This window comes from Xyrauchen texanus, chromosome 35 (assembly GCF_025860055.1).
Source record: "Xyrauchen texanus isolate HMW12.3.18 chromosome 35, RBS_HiC_50CHRs, whole genome shotgun sequence".
NCBI lineage: Eukaryota > Metazoa > Chordata > Actinopteri > Cypriniformes > Catostomidae > Xyrauchen > Xyrauchen texanus.
Genome location: NC_068310.1, coordinates 13,647,879 through 13,667,208, shown reverse-complemented (window position 1 = coordinate 13,667,208; position 19,330 = coordinate 13,647,879). Strand labels below are relative to the sequence as shown.

The 19,330-nt window shown below is 38.8% G+C and overlaps 1 protein-coding gene across 1 annotated transcript in view; it reads right to left on the bottom strand.

Annotated features, from left to right (window-relative positions):
• Window positions 1–19,330, bottom strand: part of LOC127628542 (laminin subunit alpha-5-like) — a 95,124-nt gene that overhangs the window by 19,390 nt on the left and 56,404 nt on the right. Inside the window, exons 35-57 of the mRNA XM_052105335.1 lie at window positions 17,795–17,939; window positions 17,042–17,182; window positions 13,697–13,858; window positions 13,042–13,146; window positions 12,845–12,928; window positions 11,806–12,036; window positions 11,274–11,387; window positions 10,896–11,026; window positions 10,287–10,367; window positions 9,980–10,194; window positions 9,521–9,621; window positions 9,218–9,401; window positions 8,992–9,132; window positions 8,483–8,634; window positions 8,248–8,358; window positions 8,023–8,134; window positions 6,869–7,039; window positions 6,278–6,474; window positions 6,019–6,135; window positions 5,751–5,905; window positions 973–1,114; window positions 731–830; window positions 485–598 (exon numbers count right to left, since the gene is read on the bottom strand). Coding sequence (XP_051961295.1) covers window positions 485–598; window positions 731–830; window positions 973–1,114; window positions 5,751–5,905; window positions 6,019–6,135; window positions 6,278–6,474; window positions 6,869–7,039; window positions 8,023–8,134; window positions 8,248–8,358; window positions 8,483–8,634; window positions 8,992–9,132; window positions 9,218–9,401; window positions 9,521–9,621; window positions 9,980–10,194; window positions 10,287–10,367; window positions 10,896–11,026; window positions 11,274–11,387; window positions 11,806–12,036; window positions 12,845–12,928; window positions 13,042–13,146; window positions 13,697–13,858; window positions 17,042–17,182; window positions 17,795–17,939 — 3,206 coding nt within the window. The remainder of the gene's footprint in view (window positions 1–484; window positions 599–730; window positions 831–972; window positions 1,115–5,750; window positions 5,906–6,018; window positions 6,136–6,277; window positions 6,475–6,868; window positions 7,040–8,022; window positions 8,135–8,247; window positions 8,359–8,482; window positions 8,635–8,991; window positions 9,133–9,217; window positions 9,402–9,520; window positions 9,622–9,979; window positions 10,195–10,286; window positions 10,368–10,895; window positions 11,027–11,273; window positions 11,388–11,805; window positions 12,037–12,844; window positions 12,929–13,041; window positions 13,147–13,696; window positions 13,859–17,041; window positions 17,183–17,794; window positions 17,940–19,330) is intronic.

Genomic DNA, 19,330 nt, shown 5'->3' with positions numbered 1-19,330 from the left:
TGTTGCATTTATATCATGTTGGAATTAATGTAATTACACATGTCTGACTAGGAAAAAACATTCCCTGTCAAAATCGTAATTACAATTTTCTCTAACCTCTTCCACTTGAGCAAAATAAATAATACTACTAACAAAAAAAATGGCAGTTATTCAAATGTTGTAGCTCAACAAGTAGAGCATAGCACTCACAACACATGTTAGTCACTTCATATGTAATTTTATCAAAACCATGTATGCTTTCTTTGTTCGTCAATGTTTTGCAAAAAATACAGTAGATGAAAATCAACACACTGACTAATATCTACAAAAAAGCCACACTTAGAAACATTTTGCCATTATGTGCGTATTGTTAAAAGACATAGAAATGAATAATTACTGAGTCCAAAGATGTGAAGAGCTCAGAGCAGAAGAGTTGTCATCTTGTAATAAAGCTAATTCCGACATGACATGATAGGAGAAATTTAAAAGGACTTTGTTCTCTGACCTTGGCTAAAGTTGAAGTTATTTTGGATGTTCTTCAGGTCTTTGAGCATTTTCTCTTTCTTCTCTGTGGCATTCTGCAAACTCTTCTTTATAGAGTCAAAGTGGGGTTTCAGACCTGTCAAATCAATTAAAAATATTTTATAAAAACTTTTCACATTTCACTGACAGTGTAACTTCAGTTTTGAAGTACAGATCTTCTAGATCTTCCTGTTCTTAACACAGTTGCTATTTAATCAGTTGTTCTTACTTTTACTTTGGTTATTCAGTTCCTCTGCCTCCTTCAAAAGCTCTATACTCTGGTTCTTCAGTGCAGCAGCCTTTTGGGGAATATCATTATCCTTCATTTTCTGGATCACATAAAGAAACAATAATTATTATTCATGTTTGAGGCTTCACTCTTCATGAAAGAGCTTGGAGAGATTTTAAACTAGACTGAGTGTGTGTTTGTTTGACTTGAAGGAGACTGAGTGTGTGTTTGTTTGACTGTACCTTCAGAGCATCAGTCGCCGATTCATTCGCTGACTTAGCTGCAGTCTCAGCTTCCTGCACACTGTTTATAATATTAGTGTATGCCCGAGATGCATTCATAGCTCGCTGTATGAAACTGCCTTGGCTGGAGCCCGATATCAGACTGCACAAGAAAAAACAAACAATCAGAAGGCTATGTTACATTTAGTGACACAATTCTGTCAGATGTGATTGTATTAGAGAAAACAAGTATGCACAAAACATAATAGTTAAAGACTTATATATATATATATATGATATACATATTGGTTATGATTATCTGGACATTTTGAGATTCAGATGATATTTGGCCTTGCTTGTTTGCCTGATAAACAAAAGTGCTAGATCTTTCTTTTAAAATCTACTAATAGCATGTGATAATCCAAGTTTTCTTTAAGTAAAAATATTGTCTATAACAATTGTAAATTTCTGCAATTTTGTGGATATCTCATTTGCAACTGTTTGTATATTTTCATTACATTGGCCACTGGCAGGCCGGTATTTTCTGTGCTGATTCTGGGGGGACAGTCTGTCGAATTGTTTATTGTTTAAATATACATTCACAGACCACTTTATTAGATTCACCTGTTAACCTAGTTATTCATGCACTTATCTAATCAGCCAATCGTGTGGCAGCAGTGCAATGTATAAAATCATTCAGATACAGATCAGGAGCTTCAGTTAATGTACACATCAACCATCAGAATGGGGAAAAATGTGTTCTGAATGATTTAGACCTCGGTATGATTGTTGGTGCCAGCTGCTTTAAGTATTTCTGTAACTGCTGATCTCCTGGGATTTTCACACACAACAGTCTCTAGAGTGTACAGAGAATGGTGCGAAAAACAAAAAACATCCAGTGAGCGGCAAATCTGGCCAGATTGGTCAAAGCTGGCGGATGGGCTACAGCAGCAGAATACCCCTCGAGTTATCACTACTTGCCCTGGGCGAACCCTGGGCAAACCCCCCCCAGAAAGAAAAGTATTAAAATATATACAAAAATAAGACTCATAAATATAAAAAAGAAGAAGTAACAAAAATAAATTGAAACAAATTGTAGTATATATATAGATAGAATAAAAATAAAAAAGAGAATCGAATCATTAAACTATTAACCTTTGCTAACAAAAAACACAATCAACAGAGGATGGCCAGACTGGTTCGAGCTGACAGAAAGCCTATGGTAACTCAGTTAAAACTTGGTTCCACTTCTGTCAGCTAAGAACAGGAAACTGAGGCTGCACCGGGCACAGGTTAACCAAAATTGGCCAGTGGGCGATTGTAAAAACATCACCTGGTTCTTGGCTGACAGAAGTGGAACCAAGTTTTAACTGAGTTACCATAGGCTTTCTGTCAGCTCGAACCAGTCTGGCCATTCTCTGTTGATTTCTCTCATCAACAAGGTGTTTCCGTCTGCAGAACTCACTGATTGTTTTTTGTTTTTCGCACCATTCCCTTTACACTCTGTTGAGCGTAAAAACCCCAGGGGTTCAGCATAAGCAGCATAGAGATGTTAATGATTAATTGAAAATAGATTCATTGTCATTAATAATTTGATCGATTAAGCTTATAGATCGTTGATTAATTTCAGGACAAATGCATTCAGTAATCATGACAGCAGACGTTGATAAGGCTGTCTATAAAGTCAACCGCCACTTGAGCTCTGCATGTCATTATCCGGTTCACAGAAGAAGAGCCGATGCTCAGATCCGTGAGATAAAGCGGGTTCAATGTAAATAATGTTGAAGCATTTCTCTATAAATGAACATTAATATTTTCTGCACACACAATGATAGTGTGTTAAAGTACAACATGACAACAAGTACTGTTTATCTCCTTGTTTCATCCCAACATACAATAATCTCAGCGATCACCAGGAAAGCACGAAGACATATTCAGTTTACATCACACTATCACCATAGAAGTGGTAGCTTGTTTTGTACTGTGTTTATGCAGTGTGTTATGATTTGACTTAATTTCTAATAAAAAAAAAGTCCAAAGATCCAAAATATCCCACAATCCACAATGTCAAGTTTTAATTCATTCAAATATGTATACAAATTATAAATATTAAGTATCTTCAGATAGAATTTATTACTAACATTGTTGCATTAACAGTAATTAAACAATGCCTAAATGTATTTAAATACAATGAAATAAGAACATTTTAAAGGGGTCATGTCATGAGGAATCAAATTTTCCTTGATATTTTGACATATATGAGGTCATTCTACTATAAAACATACTGTAAATTCCAGAAAAATTGGAAATCCCCAATGCAATAAAAGCATTTATTGAAACCAAGCTGCCAAACGGCCCATTCTCTACTTCCGCGACTTTCCTACATCTACACTTAGGTTACTCATTAATTCAAGACGGCCTCCACAGCAATAACATCAATGTCCATTTAAAAAAAACAGAGACAGAGAGAAGGGCAAAACTACTCCTGAACATGAAAAGGGACGCACCTGGACTATTTTGAATTATTTTTGTATACAAACATGTTCTACACAGACGCCTTTGACCACTAGCGGATTTAGGTATAGGCGACATGGGCAAGCGCCCAGGGCGGCATTTTGCCGGCAATGCTGGGGGGCGGCACGGGGTGCCCGCTCAAAATAAATTCGGAATGATGACATTTGTGCAATCAGTTTTCTATCGCTCATTTGCACGTCACGGCAATGATATCATGTCACTGTGAAGGACTGTGGGTCAGTTAACCTTTTCAGAGTGGGCGCCCTGATTCTAGTTTTTTTGTGTGAGCTAGGCAGGCTACTACATGGGAAGTTCTCCCACTCAAAAGTACGAGATGGGGAGGGGGGTAAGGGTAGTTCAGGTCTAACCACTGGAAGCCTGAAGTAGGGGGAGCGGGGGAATCTATCAAATAGCGCATCTCTAACTTTGTACCGTACTAATGAATATAAGTCACACTACAAAACGTTACAAAATAAAACAATTAATTCATAATAATGTGAATATATAGTTTCACAGACACTGTTGCATTTTTTTCTGGTTTGTGTGAAATCATTAAGAATAATATAAAACCAGACAGTCTGCACAACCCCAAGGTGAATTGGTTTAGTCTTGATTGGTAGGCAGTGGTTATTATTGATGCTCGAGAGCAAATCAACACAAATGGATAAGAAAAGGTCTAAGCCATCAGGTGCCCAGTTTTGGAAAAATCGGGTTCTCTTCTTTATAAGTGTGTTATTCTATTTGTGTCTTTACGTGATATAGGATTTGTGCAATTTAGTTTTATTTGTGTGATTTTTGTTAGCAATAGGGTAATAGTGTAATAATTCGATTCTCTTTTTTATTTTTATCTATATACTACAATTTGTTTCTATTTATCTTTGTTACTTCTTTTTTATATCAACAAGTCTTATTTTTGTATATATTTTAATACGTATATAGTTGAATATACATGTCTGAATAAAAATTAGTTAGTGCAGAATGGTACTTTTTTTTTTCAGAATGGGGGGGTCGCCCAGGACGCCATGCAAGCTACTGCCTTTGACTGTTGTCATCACTCTGGCACGTTTTTAAAAGCAGTGGTGTCAAGTTTGAACTCAGAAGAGAAGATTAGTTTCATCAGCTGCTGTGGCTCTTGTTGTTTTGTTGTTTAAACTGCTCAACAAACTGTTTGTTCACCTTTCAGTAAACACGCACTAGATGGATGTCTTTGACTGTTTTGATTTGTTTCCGGTTATGTGCACATCTGTGCAGGATGATTAACTGGATGTGTGCATCTTGTTAAGCAGTCATAAAACAAAGGAACTGTCACTGAAGAATATGGGGCAGTTAAAAACACTACTGGACCCGATCAAAAACGCAAGTAAACAGTTCCATTCATTAATATTTCATATGTCACGATTGTTTACGATGCTGATACGCTGTCTACACCGGGTGCGTCAACACAAAGTTTCTGAAACATTTCTTTGCGTAAATGGCAGTAGTAGCAGCAGCACAAAATGGAACGGGACACCTGTTTGTTTACTGTTGGAGTGATGCGCCGCAACAGATGCTTCCATGGTAGTCTGCACACCCCCAAGGTGAATTGGTTTAGTCTTGATTGGTAGACAGTGGTGGTTATTGATGCTCAATAGCCAAATCAACACAAATGGATAAGAAAAGGTCTAAGCCATCAGGTGCCCAGTTTTGGAAAAAATCGGGTAACATTTATTATTCAGACATGTATATTGTTAAAATCGGGTAACACAAATTGCAGCAGCACAAAATGGAACGGGACACCTGTTTGTTTACTGTTGGAGTGATGCGCCGCAACAGACACTTCCATGGTAGACGGCATCATTGATTATAGCGTCCGGTGTAGACTGGGTGTGAGTGTTAACAGTTGTGCTTGAGATGAATAGTGTAATATACTTAGATGCAATGAGTTGGATGTGCGTTATGAGTCAACTCTGGCACCAACAATCATGCCATGGTCAAAATGACTGTGATCATTTTTTACCCATTCTGATGGTTGATGTGAACATTAATTGAAGCACCAGACCCGTATCTGCATGATTTTATGCATTGCACTGCTGCCACATGATTGGCTGATTAGATAATCGCATGAATAAGCAGGTGTACAGGTGTACCTAATAAAGTGCTCGGTGAGTGTATATTCTGTATTTATTGGCTGTATATAAAACTGGCTTTATAGCTATATAAATAAACAAGCTATTTTAATAAACAAACATGCAATGGGTATTGTATGGATATTTTGTGAAAGACCACTGCAACACAGAGACACAAACCTGGTTAGATTCTTGGCCAGCTGGTCCAGCATTTCGGCATGTCTCTCTGCTTCCTCCACCAGTGGAATTTTAGTGGCAGATGGTGCATAGCTCTGCACCTTCTCAGCTAGTGGTTGTTTCGCTCCATCCAACTGAGCAGCCAGTTGCTCATATTCCTGGTAGGGATTCCACAAACAGCATACATAAGTATGTGCTCAATGAAACTCATGTGTGTTAAATTATAACATTATATTTGAGTCTGCACATATATGTTTACTCAAATTTGTACCTCTTTGGAGTCCTGAAGCATGGAGAGCAAATCATTGACCTGAGTCACGTCATCCTCTGCCATTTGCAACAATTTCTCCATCCCTTTATACTTCTCACGCAGGTCATTGATTAGTTTCTAGATGGATTGTTTGAGAGAGTGACAAATTAGAGATTTAGATAAAGTAATTTATGTGAAAGACCGTCTATGCCAGTTGTGTGCAAATGTGTATGTGGGTGAATGTGTATTTACTTGTATGTAATGTATATGTATATGTTACCTGGACCTCCTCCAGTCCTTTCTGGTTAATGTTGTTGGCCTCTACAGTGTGTGCGGTGTTGTTGACTGCCTCATTGAGAGTGTCTCTCAGGTCAGTGAGCTGCTGGTTGAACTGGTTCAGTTTATTTCTGACGTTCTCTGCCACAGCCTCATTATTCGCTGTGCGGTTTGCAATCTCATCCTCGACACGATCTACCACTACAAAAACAGAGAAAAAACAGAAAGAAATATCCATGAGTCATAATGCAACCATTATAACAATGAGTTTCCACTAACAAAGACAAAACTAAAACATTCCACCATCTCAATCCCATTAAAACATATTGTAAATACTATGTAGTACACATAACACACATAAAGCTAGCATTCACCCCCCAGTAAAACAGAAACAAGGCCAAGTTTGGTGAACACTTCAGTCACACTTAATTTTACAATGTTAATGTTTCTGTGTATTTACATATGTTATTACTGAGTAATACTAATGTGACTACATGCATTTAGTAACATAATAGTAACATGTAATATGTGTAACAAGGACACTGTAAAATAAAGTGCTACCAACACATCTTGCTCAGAATATCCTATCACTCACACTTGTTGGCCTGGTCCAGTTCATTTTCTGCTAGTGTCTTCTGGAAATCAAAGCCCCTGAAGCGCATGTCTCTCAGCATGGACTCCACATCTGCTATCTTCGGAGTCAGTTCTTCCTCGCTTGTCACCTTGGTCTCATTCTGTAGTGTTCGGTTCACCTGTTTGATAATGTCTGAGCAGATAAACAAATATATTATCACACAGTGTTACTCTTTCCAACACAGAGAACTGAAAAAGGACAATATTTATCCTGTACTGGCATCTTTTTATCTTTTAATTGTTTACCAATTTCATGTGTTTTTAATGTATTTTATATATCTGGCTTCTTAACTAGCAATTAAACCTCAAGGCCTCTCAATATTGTAAGTTCATTAAATGAATTGCCTCTGTTACCCCATACATCTGATACATTTAAATTATATCTTATTGAAGACTGATCTTTCCTCTTTGCCCTTTAAGACTGTTGTGTCCTCACAACAGTAAAAACACTTGTGTTGAATAGTTTATTTAAGAACTTTGATCTGTTCTAGTTTTGTGATTTTTATGTCTTCAAGGAATATTCTGGGTTCAACACAAGTTAGGCTCAATCAAATGCATCTCCTTTTCTCAAAAATGAAAAAAGAAAAAAGAAGCAAAAATGAAGGTTACAGTGAGGCACTTACAATGGAAGTGAATTGGGCCACTTTTTGGAGGGTTTAAAGAAATGTGAAGTTTATTATTTTGTAAAGGCACTTCCATTAATTGTTCTGTTAAACCTTGTGTATTATTTGAGCAGTAAAGTTGTTTAAAATATAATTGTTATGGTCCTTTTAGGGTTTAAAGGTTTACAGTGTTCTGTCGCCATGGCAACAGTTGTAAAATTGGATAAAAGTTTACACAGAAACGGTTAATAAGTGATTTTACAGATTAGGCTCCATTCACTTCCATTGTAAGTGCCTAACTAGAACCAAGATTTTTGCTTTTTTTAAGAAAAGGAGGGACGAGACTAAATATATTTTTATGGTAATCAACATAATGTCACAAATGCTATCGATTGAGCTTAACTTGTACTGAACCCAGAATATTTGTTTAATTTACTCTGTATGTCAGATGAAATGTTGCTTATGTTACTTGTAAATATATGATAATAAGTTAATATTGGCCTTGATATTCTACCTTGCACATTGCCCATTATGCCATTGATGAAGCCAAGCAGGTCTTGTGCTCTCTTGTATGTGGAGTAGGTATTGTCCTCTAAATCTGATCCCCTCTTTTGTGTGATTGAGTCCTAAAACACAAAAAAATATCGTCAAAATGGATTAATTAAGAAACAAGAAATGGTGTTAAAACACTGTTAACTGAATCATGAAGTTCAACTCAATGTACTGTATGTTTTTATACCTTTTCCTCTAACTCTTTAATGTCAGAGTCGATGGTCTGCAGCTCTCCCTCCAGCATGTCGGCCCGGTCCCTGCTCTCATCCAAAGTGCTGTTGTAATTTGCTATGGCATTCTGGGAGATGGAGTTCTGGTTAGTTTGAACGCTGCTCAAGGGAGGCATGTCCTAAATGTTGCATTTTTAAGTCCTAATATGGTTTCTGAGAGTGTTTGTGTGTCTAAGTGGCAGAGAGACTCACAGACATGTTATCTATAGACACACTGAGTCGGTTTAGCTGAGCCCAGGCAAATGAGCTGGCGTTGAGGCTGGTCAGCTGTTGGGCAACAGACTGATAAAGATGGTTTATCTTGTCTAGATCATCCATCAGCACCATCACACAGCTGTCACAAGCTACACAACAAACCAACACCATCACCATCTGATCTGCATTCATCATTCAGTAATATACAGCAAATCACTGCCAATAATGACAGCAATGCCCTTGTGAAGAAATGCAGTATTGTGTATGTAAGAAAATGACAGAAAAACAGTGAACATTGTCCATAGAGTGAATGAATGTCTGAATGAGTGAATGTATGGGTAAACTAATGAATTAATTAATAAACAAAGAAACAAATAAGTAGAAAACAAATTACTGAACAAGCTAAGAATATAAATGTATATATGAAAGAAAGAATAAATGAATGAATGAATGGAATTAAGTGAGAAAGTGAGTTTATGAAAGATTCAATCAATATCAATACTCACGCTGGCAGTACACATCTGTTTCATGCTGCACAGGGACACTGTGTTTATTAACACACATGTCACACAACTTTCCCGTTAGACCTTCTGCACAGCGGCATTCCCCTGTACGAGGGTCACAGCGACCCCCTTTACATTCACACTCTATGTACCAACACACAGACGAATATATGTTAGTATATTTGAGTAAAATGTGTGTGCACTGTGTAAACTGTGTGTTTGCACTCACTCTTGCAGCCATTAGGGCTGTAGTCCCAGTAACCTGGAGCGCACTGACGGCAGTTCGGTCCGTTAACCCCAGGCCGACAGGAACATGATCCATTAACAGGATCACACGGCTGAACCAGTGCTGCTGCCGCATCACAATCACACTTACGACAGCCAGTGCATGATTCAAACCCAAATGCACCATCCTATATAACCATTAAACAAATATCACCATCAATACAATTGAGACACAAGTTAGAACTCCTAAAAACAATTATTACCCCTAAAAACAATTATTACAGACAAAACAGACAAGTGCACATACCTCACAGCGGTCACAGTGTGCTCCCACTATGCCAGGCTTACAGAGGCACTGTCCTGTGTGATGGTCACAATGTGCAGTGCCACAAGGAAAACAGTTGCATTCTGGGCAATGTAGTAAACAAAACAAAATAAGAAATTCAGTGGTGTTTCATTGTGTGAATCTAATGAAACCATGAAATCTCTTGAACATGTCTTATAGTCACATGAGAAAATTAAGACTATTTTTAGGAAATATGTTTTACATTGTGAAATTAGATTCATGACAATTGAAAAATGGGAAAAAAAGAAGAAGACTTTTTCTAAAACCTTAAATTCTTAAATGGTCCTAAACGAGGCGTTATCTTTATACCAAATATGCCTTTTTTCTGATTTTGGGCTGAAATGTGCTGTGGATATTCTCCCTATAATGGACCACTAAAAACCAGACCAGATGCCAGAAGTTTTATCCAAGTACTCTTACTAGTGCAGTTCTTGGCAGTGATGGCGTCACCGTAGAAACCAGGGGCACAGATTTCACAGTGAGGACCGGCAGAGTTGTGCATGCAGCTCTGACACTCGCCTGTCAAAGGGTGGCAGTCGCTGAACAATGCATTAGGGTCTGAGTTTCCATTGCAGTTGCACAGCTGACATGTGCTGCCTATCACCATGGGGTTTCCATAGTAACCTGGTGCACATCTGTATCAGGTTGCAATATGGGTAATTTAGTAAAAAAAACTTTTTTAGGATTTCCTAATAGACTATAATTAATAGATGGTTCATAATTGTACCTCTCACAATTGGAACCAGCATAGCCAGGCATGCACAGACACTGCATCTGATTGTGCTTCTCCACACAGCGAATGGCAAAACTAACAACAAATCATAAAATGTGCATCTATACAGTATACATATATATATATATATATATATATATATATATATATATATATATATATATATATATATATATATATACACACCACATTATTCACAATGAGAGCATTGCCATTTTTAATCACTATTTTTATTCTTCCCAGTAAAAATATCTAAACAGCCTAATTCAAATTACATTTACCTCAGAAGCAAAATTGTGAGGTATTAGCATAATTTTTCAGAGAATTTATCTCTAAAAGAAAATTTACTTAATTTTTTTTAGCTTTTGCAACTGACAATGTTTTTTAAGCATAAATCGAACAAACTTTTGTGAGATTTATACTCAAAACAAACAAACAACAACAACAACAACAAAATACATTAATAAAACTGTAAGATAAATTAAAGGCCGATATAATTAAAACAATTTAATTAAACAGGAGAAAAACCCAGAAGATGCAGTATTTAAAGGGAATAGGAAACAGTAAACAGTAAAATACAGGTGAATAAAGAAGACATCTAACTTGTTTGATGCCACTTGGAGTGGGCAGGGGCAACTAGAGCAGGACACTGCATGACCATCCACAGTGCTGTTCCCATGAAAACCACCCAGGCACTTTTCACAATGGTTTCCGGCAGTGTTGTGATGACAGTTCTGTTTAAAGAGTTAAACATGTCAAAGTTTGCTTCATTTTCAGAAAATGCCTGACGTAAACCTCTGAGTTTTGCTCCAATATAATCATTCTTGGAGCTCTGGAGGATCTTTCCCACAATCTTCATTAGATTTATGACTTTGTTCTCAGTGTACCCAGTGCAATCTATGACATTTAACAAAAGCAATGGATTGCCTGTGTTTATGTCAGTTACTGTAATTTATATATGATTTAATAAGCAGATCTCACCACACATATGCCAGAGCCATCCAGACACTGATCAGAATGACCGTTACAGTGGCAGGGAACACACTTCCCGAGGAACAGGCCTTTATTGTCTCTGTAGTAACCTGGAGCACATTGCTGTGAGGAGGAGGAGATGGAGATGTTAAATAATATTTCTCTGCCTCTGAAAAGGCTATTCTTTTCTGCTGGTATAACAGGCAAGGATTGTTTTTAGTATAGGTAAGATGAAAGAGAGAGGATAGCTGGCCTGAAAGTGAAATGGGATTGGGACATGATTCAGGCCAGACTCGAACCCGCAGCATCCCCATGTGTAGAACATGTAATCCACAATGTGCACAGTTCGGACAGGTTAAAAACAGAAATATCACACAGTATCTGTCCAACAGCAATCAGATAAAAACAAAAAAACAGATAAAATCCAATTAATTATTACTTCCAACTTCCCTTGACCCTTCATTCTAATTGGGTGGGTAATAGTATTGGCTGCTGGTGACAGCAACTGTATAAAACCTTTGTTTATGTTCAAGCAAACTACCTGACAGGAATCTCCTAAATAGTTTCCTGGGCATAGACAGATTTCAACGTTGTTGACATGGCGACCAGTGGACAGGTTCTCGGCCCCCTTCAGCACAGCTGCGTGCAGCGAAACAGACTGTGCAGACTGAGAGTGCAAAGCTCTGATCTGAAGAGACTCCAGCGCCACCAACACGATCATCAACTCCTCACGGGACACTGAGTTTCCTGTCTGAGCGTGCCTGAAACTCTCCTTCAATGAGAGAGAGAGAGAGAGGAAGCTTGCATTATAACAACTGAGTACTTCTGGAATCATTTTATCATCATGAACAGACACGTACAGGAGAACAAGCAGTTATAAGTAGAGGTTATACTGTAAGTAGGGCTGTGCGATATAGTTAATAAAATCTTGAAATTTACTGTATGTATTTGCTCTAAAATGGTTAAAAATTGTGTTTTCCTTTTATTGTAGTAACCATCATTTTGACCAAAAAAGTACTGTAGCCAAATTAATTCAAAATATTTAATGCAATGTTTAATTTTTTTTAAAGGTTCAATGTTTTCCACACTGTCTGTGATATTTACTCATTTTCATTTAAACAGCATATGCACATATATAACAATGCATGTTAATATGGTAAGACCTTATTCACAGCAGCACCATATTAGATTTTTTGCAACAAGGTTGTGAGGAATAGACATACAGTGTTTTCAGTCGTTCTGCTGACAAAACATTGAAAAAATATCTTTCCAAGATATTAGTATTCAAATAATTGAATCTGAGTTTTGTATTGCTTTATTGAATTAAACAGATTAAACTGATTTGTAGAAAATAACTTGCCAACTCTTAACACAATTTTTGCTACTGAAATGTACATAAATCCCTGTTGAGATGCTCTTTAATTCTCTTAAAAAACATTTCTGTATAAACACACTCATAATTCAAGTAATAAGCAAAACGTATGAATTTTCGACATATCGTCCAGTACCAGCTATTAGCATATCCAATAAAAAGTGAGTATGTCTTCTATTTTCTTATCAGTACCACACACTTCCCTCACCTCTACCACATGAACAATTCCTTGATGGGGATCTTCAGGGGAAGAATATTCTCTTTCCATGTACACCAGAGTCATCTGATTCCCCTACACACATATACACAGATTTTATCAGTTGGGCCAAGCTTCAATTTGTAGCATCCATTGTAAGTAAAAGACTCTTGATAAACTTCATAGAGGGAGAGATTACGTTCTGGCACCTTGAGTATAATGTCTGGACGAATGGTCTCGATGGGCAGAAAAGCATCACCCCGCATCGTCTGAGTGTTCAAACGGTAGAGCAGATAGCTTCCATAAGATGACACCTATAGTACACGCACACACAAGCATCGAAAGAAGAAAGCATGCAAGTTAAGTCAAGGATTTTAGAACCAACAAAAGTCTAGACAAAGCTCAATTTAAACAGCACTAATCTATGTTTTATCAGATGCTTGGTATCAAAGATACTTAACAGAAGACCAAACAAGGCGTGTGTCATTTTATTAGATTATATTCTGGAGCCCCTTACTGTCTGAACGATGGCTAACCCTCATGTTTGGTTGAAATATATCACACAGCAGCTGCTATGACATAATAAGATATAGAGGGATGAGCCCACCTTTTAAAGTCTGGGTTTAGAGTGGAGGTGAGAGAGAGTTACTTTATTTCAGTATGTCTATTAAAGAAGTCATATTCTACATTTTGGTAGAATTTTTTCTACCAAAGTTTCACTTCATAGTCTGACCATTTTGCACCCTCTCTCATATTATAACAGATATTTGGTTGATTCACAAATTGTGGCTTGTGAATTTGACTATATAATTTATTCCCAGGTCTGACTGTTTTTATGTGTGTTCTTTAGGGTCGTGGACTCACTTTATCACCAAGGTAAGCACCAGGGGCATGCCAGTAAAGGTCCTGGGAAACGTCAGGTACATCACTCAGATCGGCCTCCACCAGATCTTGATCAAGGTATGCAGACACAGGCACTTCCTGTCTGTCGCTTCTCAGTAGCACCCAGCCAGCCATGTCCATGATCTGTATAAAGTTTGCAGGCAAATTAAGATGAATAACTACACATTTCCATAAAACACTTCAATTACAGATTATATAATCCTCAATTCTGTACTTCATCTATAATCACACATGTTATGGATTAAACTAGATTAGACATAAACAGTGGCCCCAAAAATATTTGGACACTTATGTCCCAATTAAATGTATGAATTATTGCATTATATAACAAAATATCAAACCAAGTTGCACAACATTATTTTCAAGAAATACATTTCACCAAAAAAGAAACAGATATACTGCTAAAAATGAAGACAAAAAGCACATTAACACTTTCTGGTTGTCAAGTGTAAGTGGAATATGTCCATAACTAATTTGATGAATTGCACTTGTGGTTAATCTGTGAAGACACCTGTGTGAAATTGAGGGAACTGACTTCATACATGCACTTAAAATCCATCATAGAGCAGCTGGTTAAAAGCAACTGGACAATCAGTTGTTAGAAAAGGTCTAGCATCATGTTTGCAGATCTCACATGGTTTTATATTTTATCTGTGCAAAAAAAATATGCATTGTGTGATGTGCCATATCCAAAATTGTCCAAATACTTATTGGGGCCACTGAATATTTGTATAAAGTTAAGTGAAATTATGAACTGTAAGGGTGTTTGATTTCCTTATTTGTTAAACAATTGACTTGAAGTTCAGTCAAAAAACTCTACATAGAGCAAGCTGATCTCGTTATTTTTTAGTCAATCTGCTTGCTCACATGCAATGTGTTAAGCTAATAGGCTCGCATGGTGCAAGCCAGTAGTTCTCAAACTGTGGGGCACGAAGGTATTATAAGGGGGGCACGGAAGACTGACCCGTTCTCAAGTCACTTTCACACATTCAGCAAAAATAGTGACAATACACGCAAGAACCAATGTGCACAATTTCTAGACCTCTGATTTTTCTCCTGCTTTGTTTAAACTTTTGGCAGGCACCGCAGCACGAACTGCACAAAGCATGTAATAGTGTCAGGTGCGCTCTCAGCTCCGCTTATGTAAACGAAGATGTCTTGCGAGCCAGTTTCAAATGGAGGAAACAATGATGTAACCTTGATATTTCGGTCAGTCCCTCACACAACACTATCGAATGGCTTCAGAAGAATTGATATATAAGGCACAAGAATTAAGGACAGCTTATATGGTGCTTTTGGAACTTGGAAAGCCCATCACCATCCTCTCATCCCTCAGTCTTGTCACTGCAGTAGTAGCTGTTACTTTTCTCAGCGCTGGGCAGGATGGGCTAAATCAGTCATTTATTCTTACTGGAAGTTTACTGGAGTTTAAAAATGCTTTTATAGATACTATTGAGGTGGATTAACAATCATGGGTTTGAATCCTTGCAATTATTATTATTATCTTTAAAAAAAAAATCTTTGGGTGAGGTTGCCCAGTCACACGCTGATGCGGAAATGATGTATGATCCCTCTGAGTCCCCCCGCCCCTGCGCGCCCAGTTGTGGCACAAACTTACCCACGCCCGGACGGTTTTCACGGACCGTGGGAATGAGGTACCTCCTCCCCCCTCCTCGACCGATCCGCTGGTGGGTATCAGGAGTCAAGTAAGTGCTTCAATGTCACTCGACTCAGCATGGCCACAGGGCTGAAGCCCCGTCAATGTGGCCTCTCTGGCTCCGCCCCGCCATGAGGCCCCACCCGCCGGTACGTCCGATGAGATTGTGCCCTTGGTCCAACTCACCCGGAGCTTGGACACATGGATTGTGCTCTCCAACCCGTCGCGATGGCTGGCCCGGACCGCCCGACTCGGCTACATGATTCAGTTTGCCAGGCACCCGCCCAGGTTCAGCGGCATCCACTTCACCTCGGTGAAGGGTGAGAATGCTGCCAGCTTGTGGAAATCGCTATAAAGGTCGGGCGTACCAGTACAAAGTCCTCCCTTTTGGCCTGTCCCTGTGCCCTCACGTCTTCACGAAGGTCACAGAGGCAGCTCTTGCCCCACTAAGGGAAGTGGGCATTCGGATCCTCAACTATTTTGACATCTGGCTAATCTTAGCTCACTCTCACAATATGTTGTGTTCACACAGGGACCTGGTGCTCTCGCACCTCAACTAGGGCTTCGGGTGAACTGGGAATAGAGCAAGCTCCTCCCGGTTCAGAGCATCTCTTTTCTCGGTCTGGAGTTGGACTCAGTCTCGATGACGGCACGCCTCATGAACGAGTGCGCCCAGTCGGTGCAGACCTGTTTGAAGACGTTCAGACAGAAGAGGGCGGTTCCACTGAAACTATTTCAGAGGCTCTTGGGGCATATGGCGGTGGCCACACTGGGTTGATGCATATGAGACCGCTTCAGCACTGGCTCCGGACTCAAATCCCGAGATGGGCATGGCGCCACGGGACATATCGCGGGACATATCGCGTGACAATCACGCCGATCTGTCGCCGCCTCTTCAGCCCTTGGACCGACCTCACTTTTCTACGGGCAGGTGTTCCCCTAGAACAGGTCTCCAAGTGTATTGTGGTTACAACCGAAACCTCCGAAGTCTCCTCCTCTGGTGTCAACGACACCTCATGTTGCTGTGAGCCACTCGCGTCCCGGGCGACCTCAACACTACACAGCAGGTTACCCACAAGGGAGAGTGGAGACCCTCCCTGGCAAATTCCCCTGAGTGTACATTTTGATCACTTTCGATTAGGTTTATTTATTTTTTTTAAGCGATAGTTTATGTTGTTTCAAAGGGTGTGAGACCAAATAAATTTGAGAACCACTGGTGTAAGCTGATAGAACCTTTTAAATGTAATCAGTTTGCAATCAACTTGTGTACTTTCTCTTGTCTGGCATTTAAATTGCTCAGTTTTGCACTTCAGAGCACTTGTTTTCTGAAACCCTCCTCCTTCCCAGCTGCACAGGTCTAGATCTGCTTCATGGGGATTATTTGTATGTCTATTTGTGCAGCAGCATGTTAATACATGCTTGATGCAGCATGTCTTCTGTTTGTCTAATTATGCATGTCCACATGCTTAACTCAGTATGACTGTGTATTTTCTAGCAGTAGCAATCCTCTGTACTTGCTCTGCAGCAGCAGCAGAAGCAGCATAGCAGATCTAGTCCACCAGGACCAATATCCTATCAATATGCCATACCCACATTAACATGCAAAATCTTTCTGAGAGTTGTCATGACTGAACTGACTTGAAGAATACCTCATTCCTGCGTTTGTCAGAACTGCGGCAGCGGTCAGTAGCTCCAAAGCAGAAGCACTTAGTGCAGCCTTTAGTGTTGGTGGGGTCCAAATAAAACGTTCCCAGTTTGCACTGGTCACAGCGAGAGCCCTCAACATTTTCCTGAGAGAGAGAGAGAAGACACAGCATTGACATTTACACAGGTGTTATACAAAATTGCTTACTTTATCAGGGAGAGTTTATTGAAAGTAAGTGATCTGAGAGAAAACTTATATAAATACTCTTATAACATAGATAGTTCCAGTCCTAGATGCTGATTGGTCAATACAAAATTCTCGCCTTACTAAAATATAAAATATGGTAACAGCTAAGACACAAAACACCTGTTCATCATATCACTGTACACCACACCTAGAGAACTGTTAACTAAGTTTACATGTCAATTAATACAAAATACTGTATCTTCTAGTGAATGGATGACAATTATTTTGTTTTATAAAATAACACTTTATTAATGTTTTAATAATGTCCTTACTATTTAGTATTAATACTCAGCAACCATTCACTTTTATTGTATGGGAAATGATGCAGTGGAAGTGAATGGTGATTGAGGCTAACATTCTACCTAACATATCCATTTGTGTTCCACGGAAGAAAGTCATATAGGTTTGGAAAAACAAGAGGATGTAAATAAAGACATAATTTTAACTTTCGGGTGAATTATCCCTTTAAATGTAAAACAAAAGGCAGACATGAATGGACAGGAAGACGCACCTTGCATAAACAGTGGCCTGTGACTGAGTCACACACATTTATCTCAGTTCCTGCCTCGTTACAGTCACATGGTCTGCAGTTGGGGTATCCATAGAAACCTGGGGCACACCTGTCACACTGACGCCCAACAATGTTGTTCTTGCACCTGGACAGAGAATACTATATATTGCATGTTGCAAATACAATGAAAAATGTAGAGTATGAATTCAGCTTTAAGATTTCATTTAACAGAGCTGCTTTAGTACATGCCAGTGCAAGCTTTTTGTGTCTGTTTTCAGTGCCAGCTATTGCTGTTTGCCTCTAGTATCATGTGATACCTGTAGCTATGATCCTGGTCTCTGTTTTATGGTGTGTAATGTCTGGGAAGAGTCCAATAAGCTCTCAGAGTGAAGTGGAAATGTGACTATGGAATGTGACAAACTGTTGTGGAATTCCACAGCAGCAAATTGGGAAAATTAGGGCAGGGAGCACAGGACTAATTGCCTATTGTAATCTCCTTTAAACCCAAACTATGTGTGTACTCTGCTAGGACACCTGTGTGAATTTTAATGAGACTGACTTCATACATCCACTAAAAAGCACCATGGCACTAGATGACCACTGTATATATTTATAAAGTGGTCTTTTTACCAATTTTATTGATAGCAATAGGGAGAGGAAAAGAAAGGATGAGAGAAGAGGGTGGAAAGACACCCTTTAAACTTACTTTGGCTACATGACCACCACAGCTTAACATTTCTAAGCACTTCCACTACCTGCTAAGCCACAGCTCTGACTTTCCAGTTATATCTAACAAATGTGACCTCATGGAATGGTCGTAATTCAACACAGCACCACCCAGTAGACAGGGCATAACTGTTTTCATATTTCATTAGTGTGATACTGCTAGGTTTGGAACTCTTATGTAATTTCCATATCAAGATCAAATAAAAATAAGTATAGGCATTCTGGTGGGAAAAAGGGGATGAGAGCAGTATGCACAATGGCACACTATGGGAGCTGAATGAGAGAACAGAGAAAAAGAAGAGGTAGAAGATGAGTTGAGAACACAAGAATAGTTCAGATAAGAAAGTTTTTGGTAAGGCTGTGTAAACTGTGGCTTGAATGCTAGGACATGTGACTGTCTCTCATAGTGAAGGCATGGCTGGAGGTATTCAGAGCAGATCACAGCCACTGCAGCTCAGATCATTCTTGAACATTCCTCCCTGCAGATTTTAAACACTGCCTTATGAGGGGACTTTGAGGCCAATAGAATATAATGAAATCTCCTAAAAATAAATACCTCTGGAATTTCTGTGCTTAATCCTTATATAGACAGCATTGTTATGACGAGAGACAGTGGTTAATAATATCAATCCTTCAGGCAGCGGTTCACAGAAAAAACAAAAACGTCTGTTCGTCTCAGGCAAAAAGTGTTAGATGTAAACAATCCATTGAACTTGAACCTGTATTTACATTGCACTGATTCTTGAGATAAGGAACAAAACATGTAGTACATACAGTACAAAAGTCCTCTTTATGTTAAAGAATTCATAA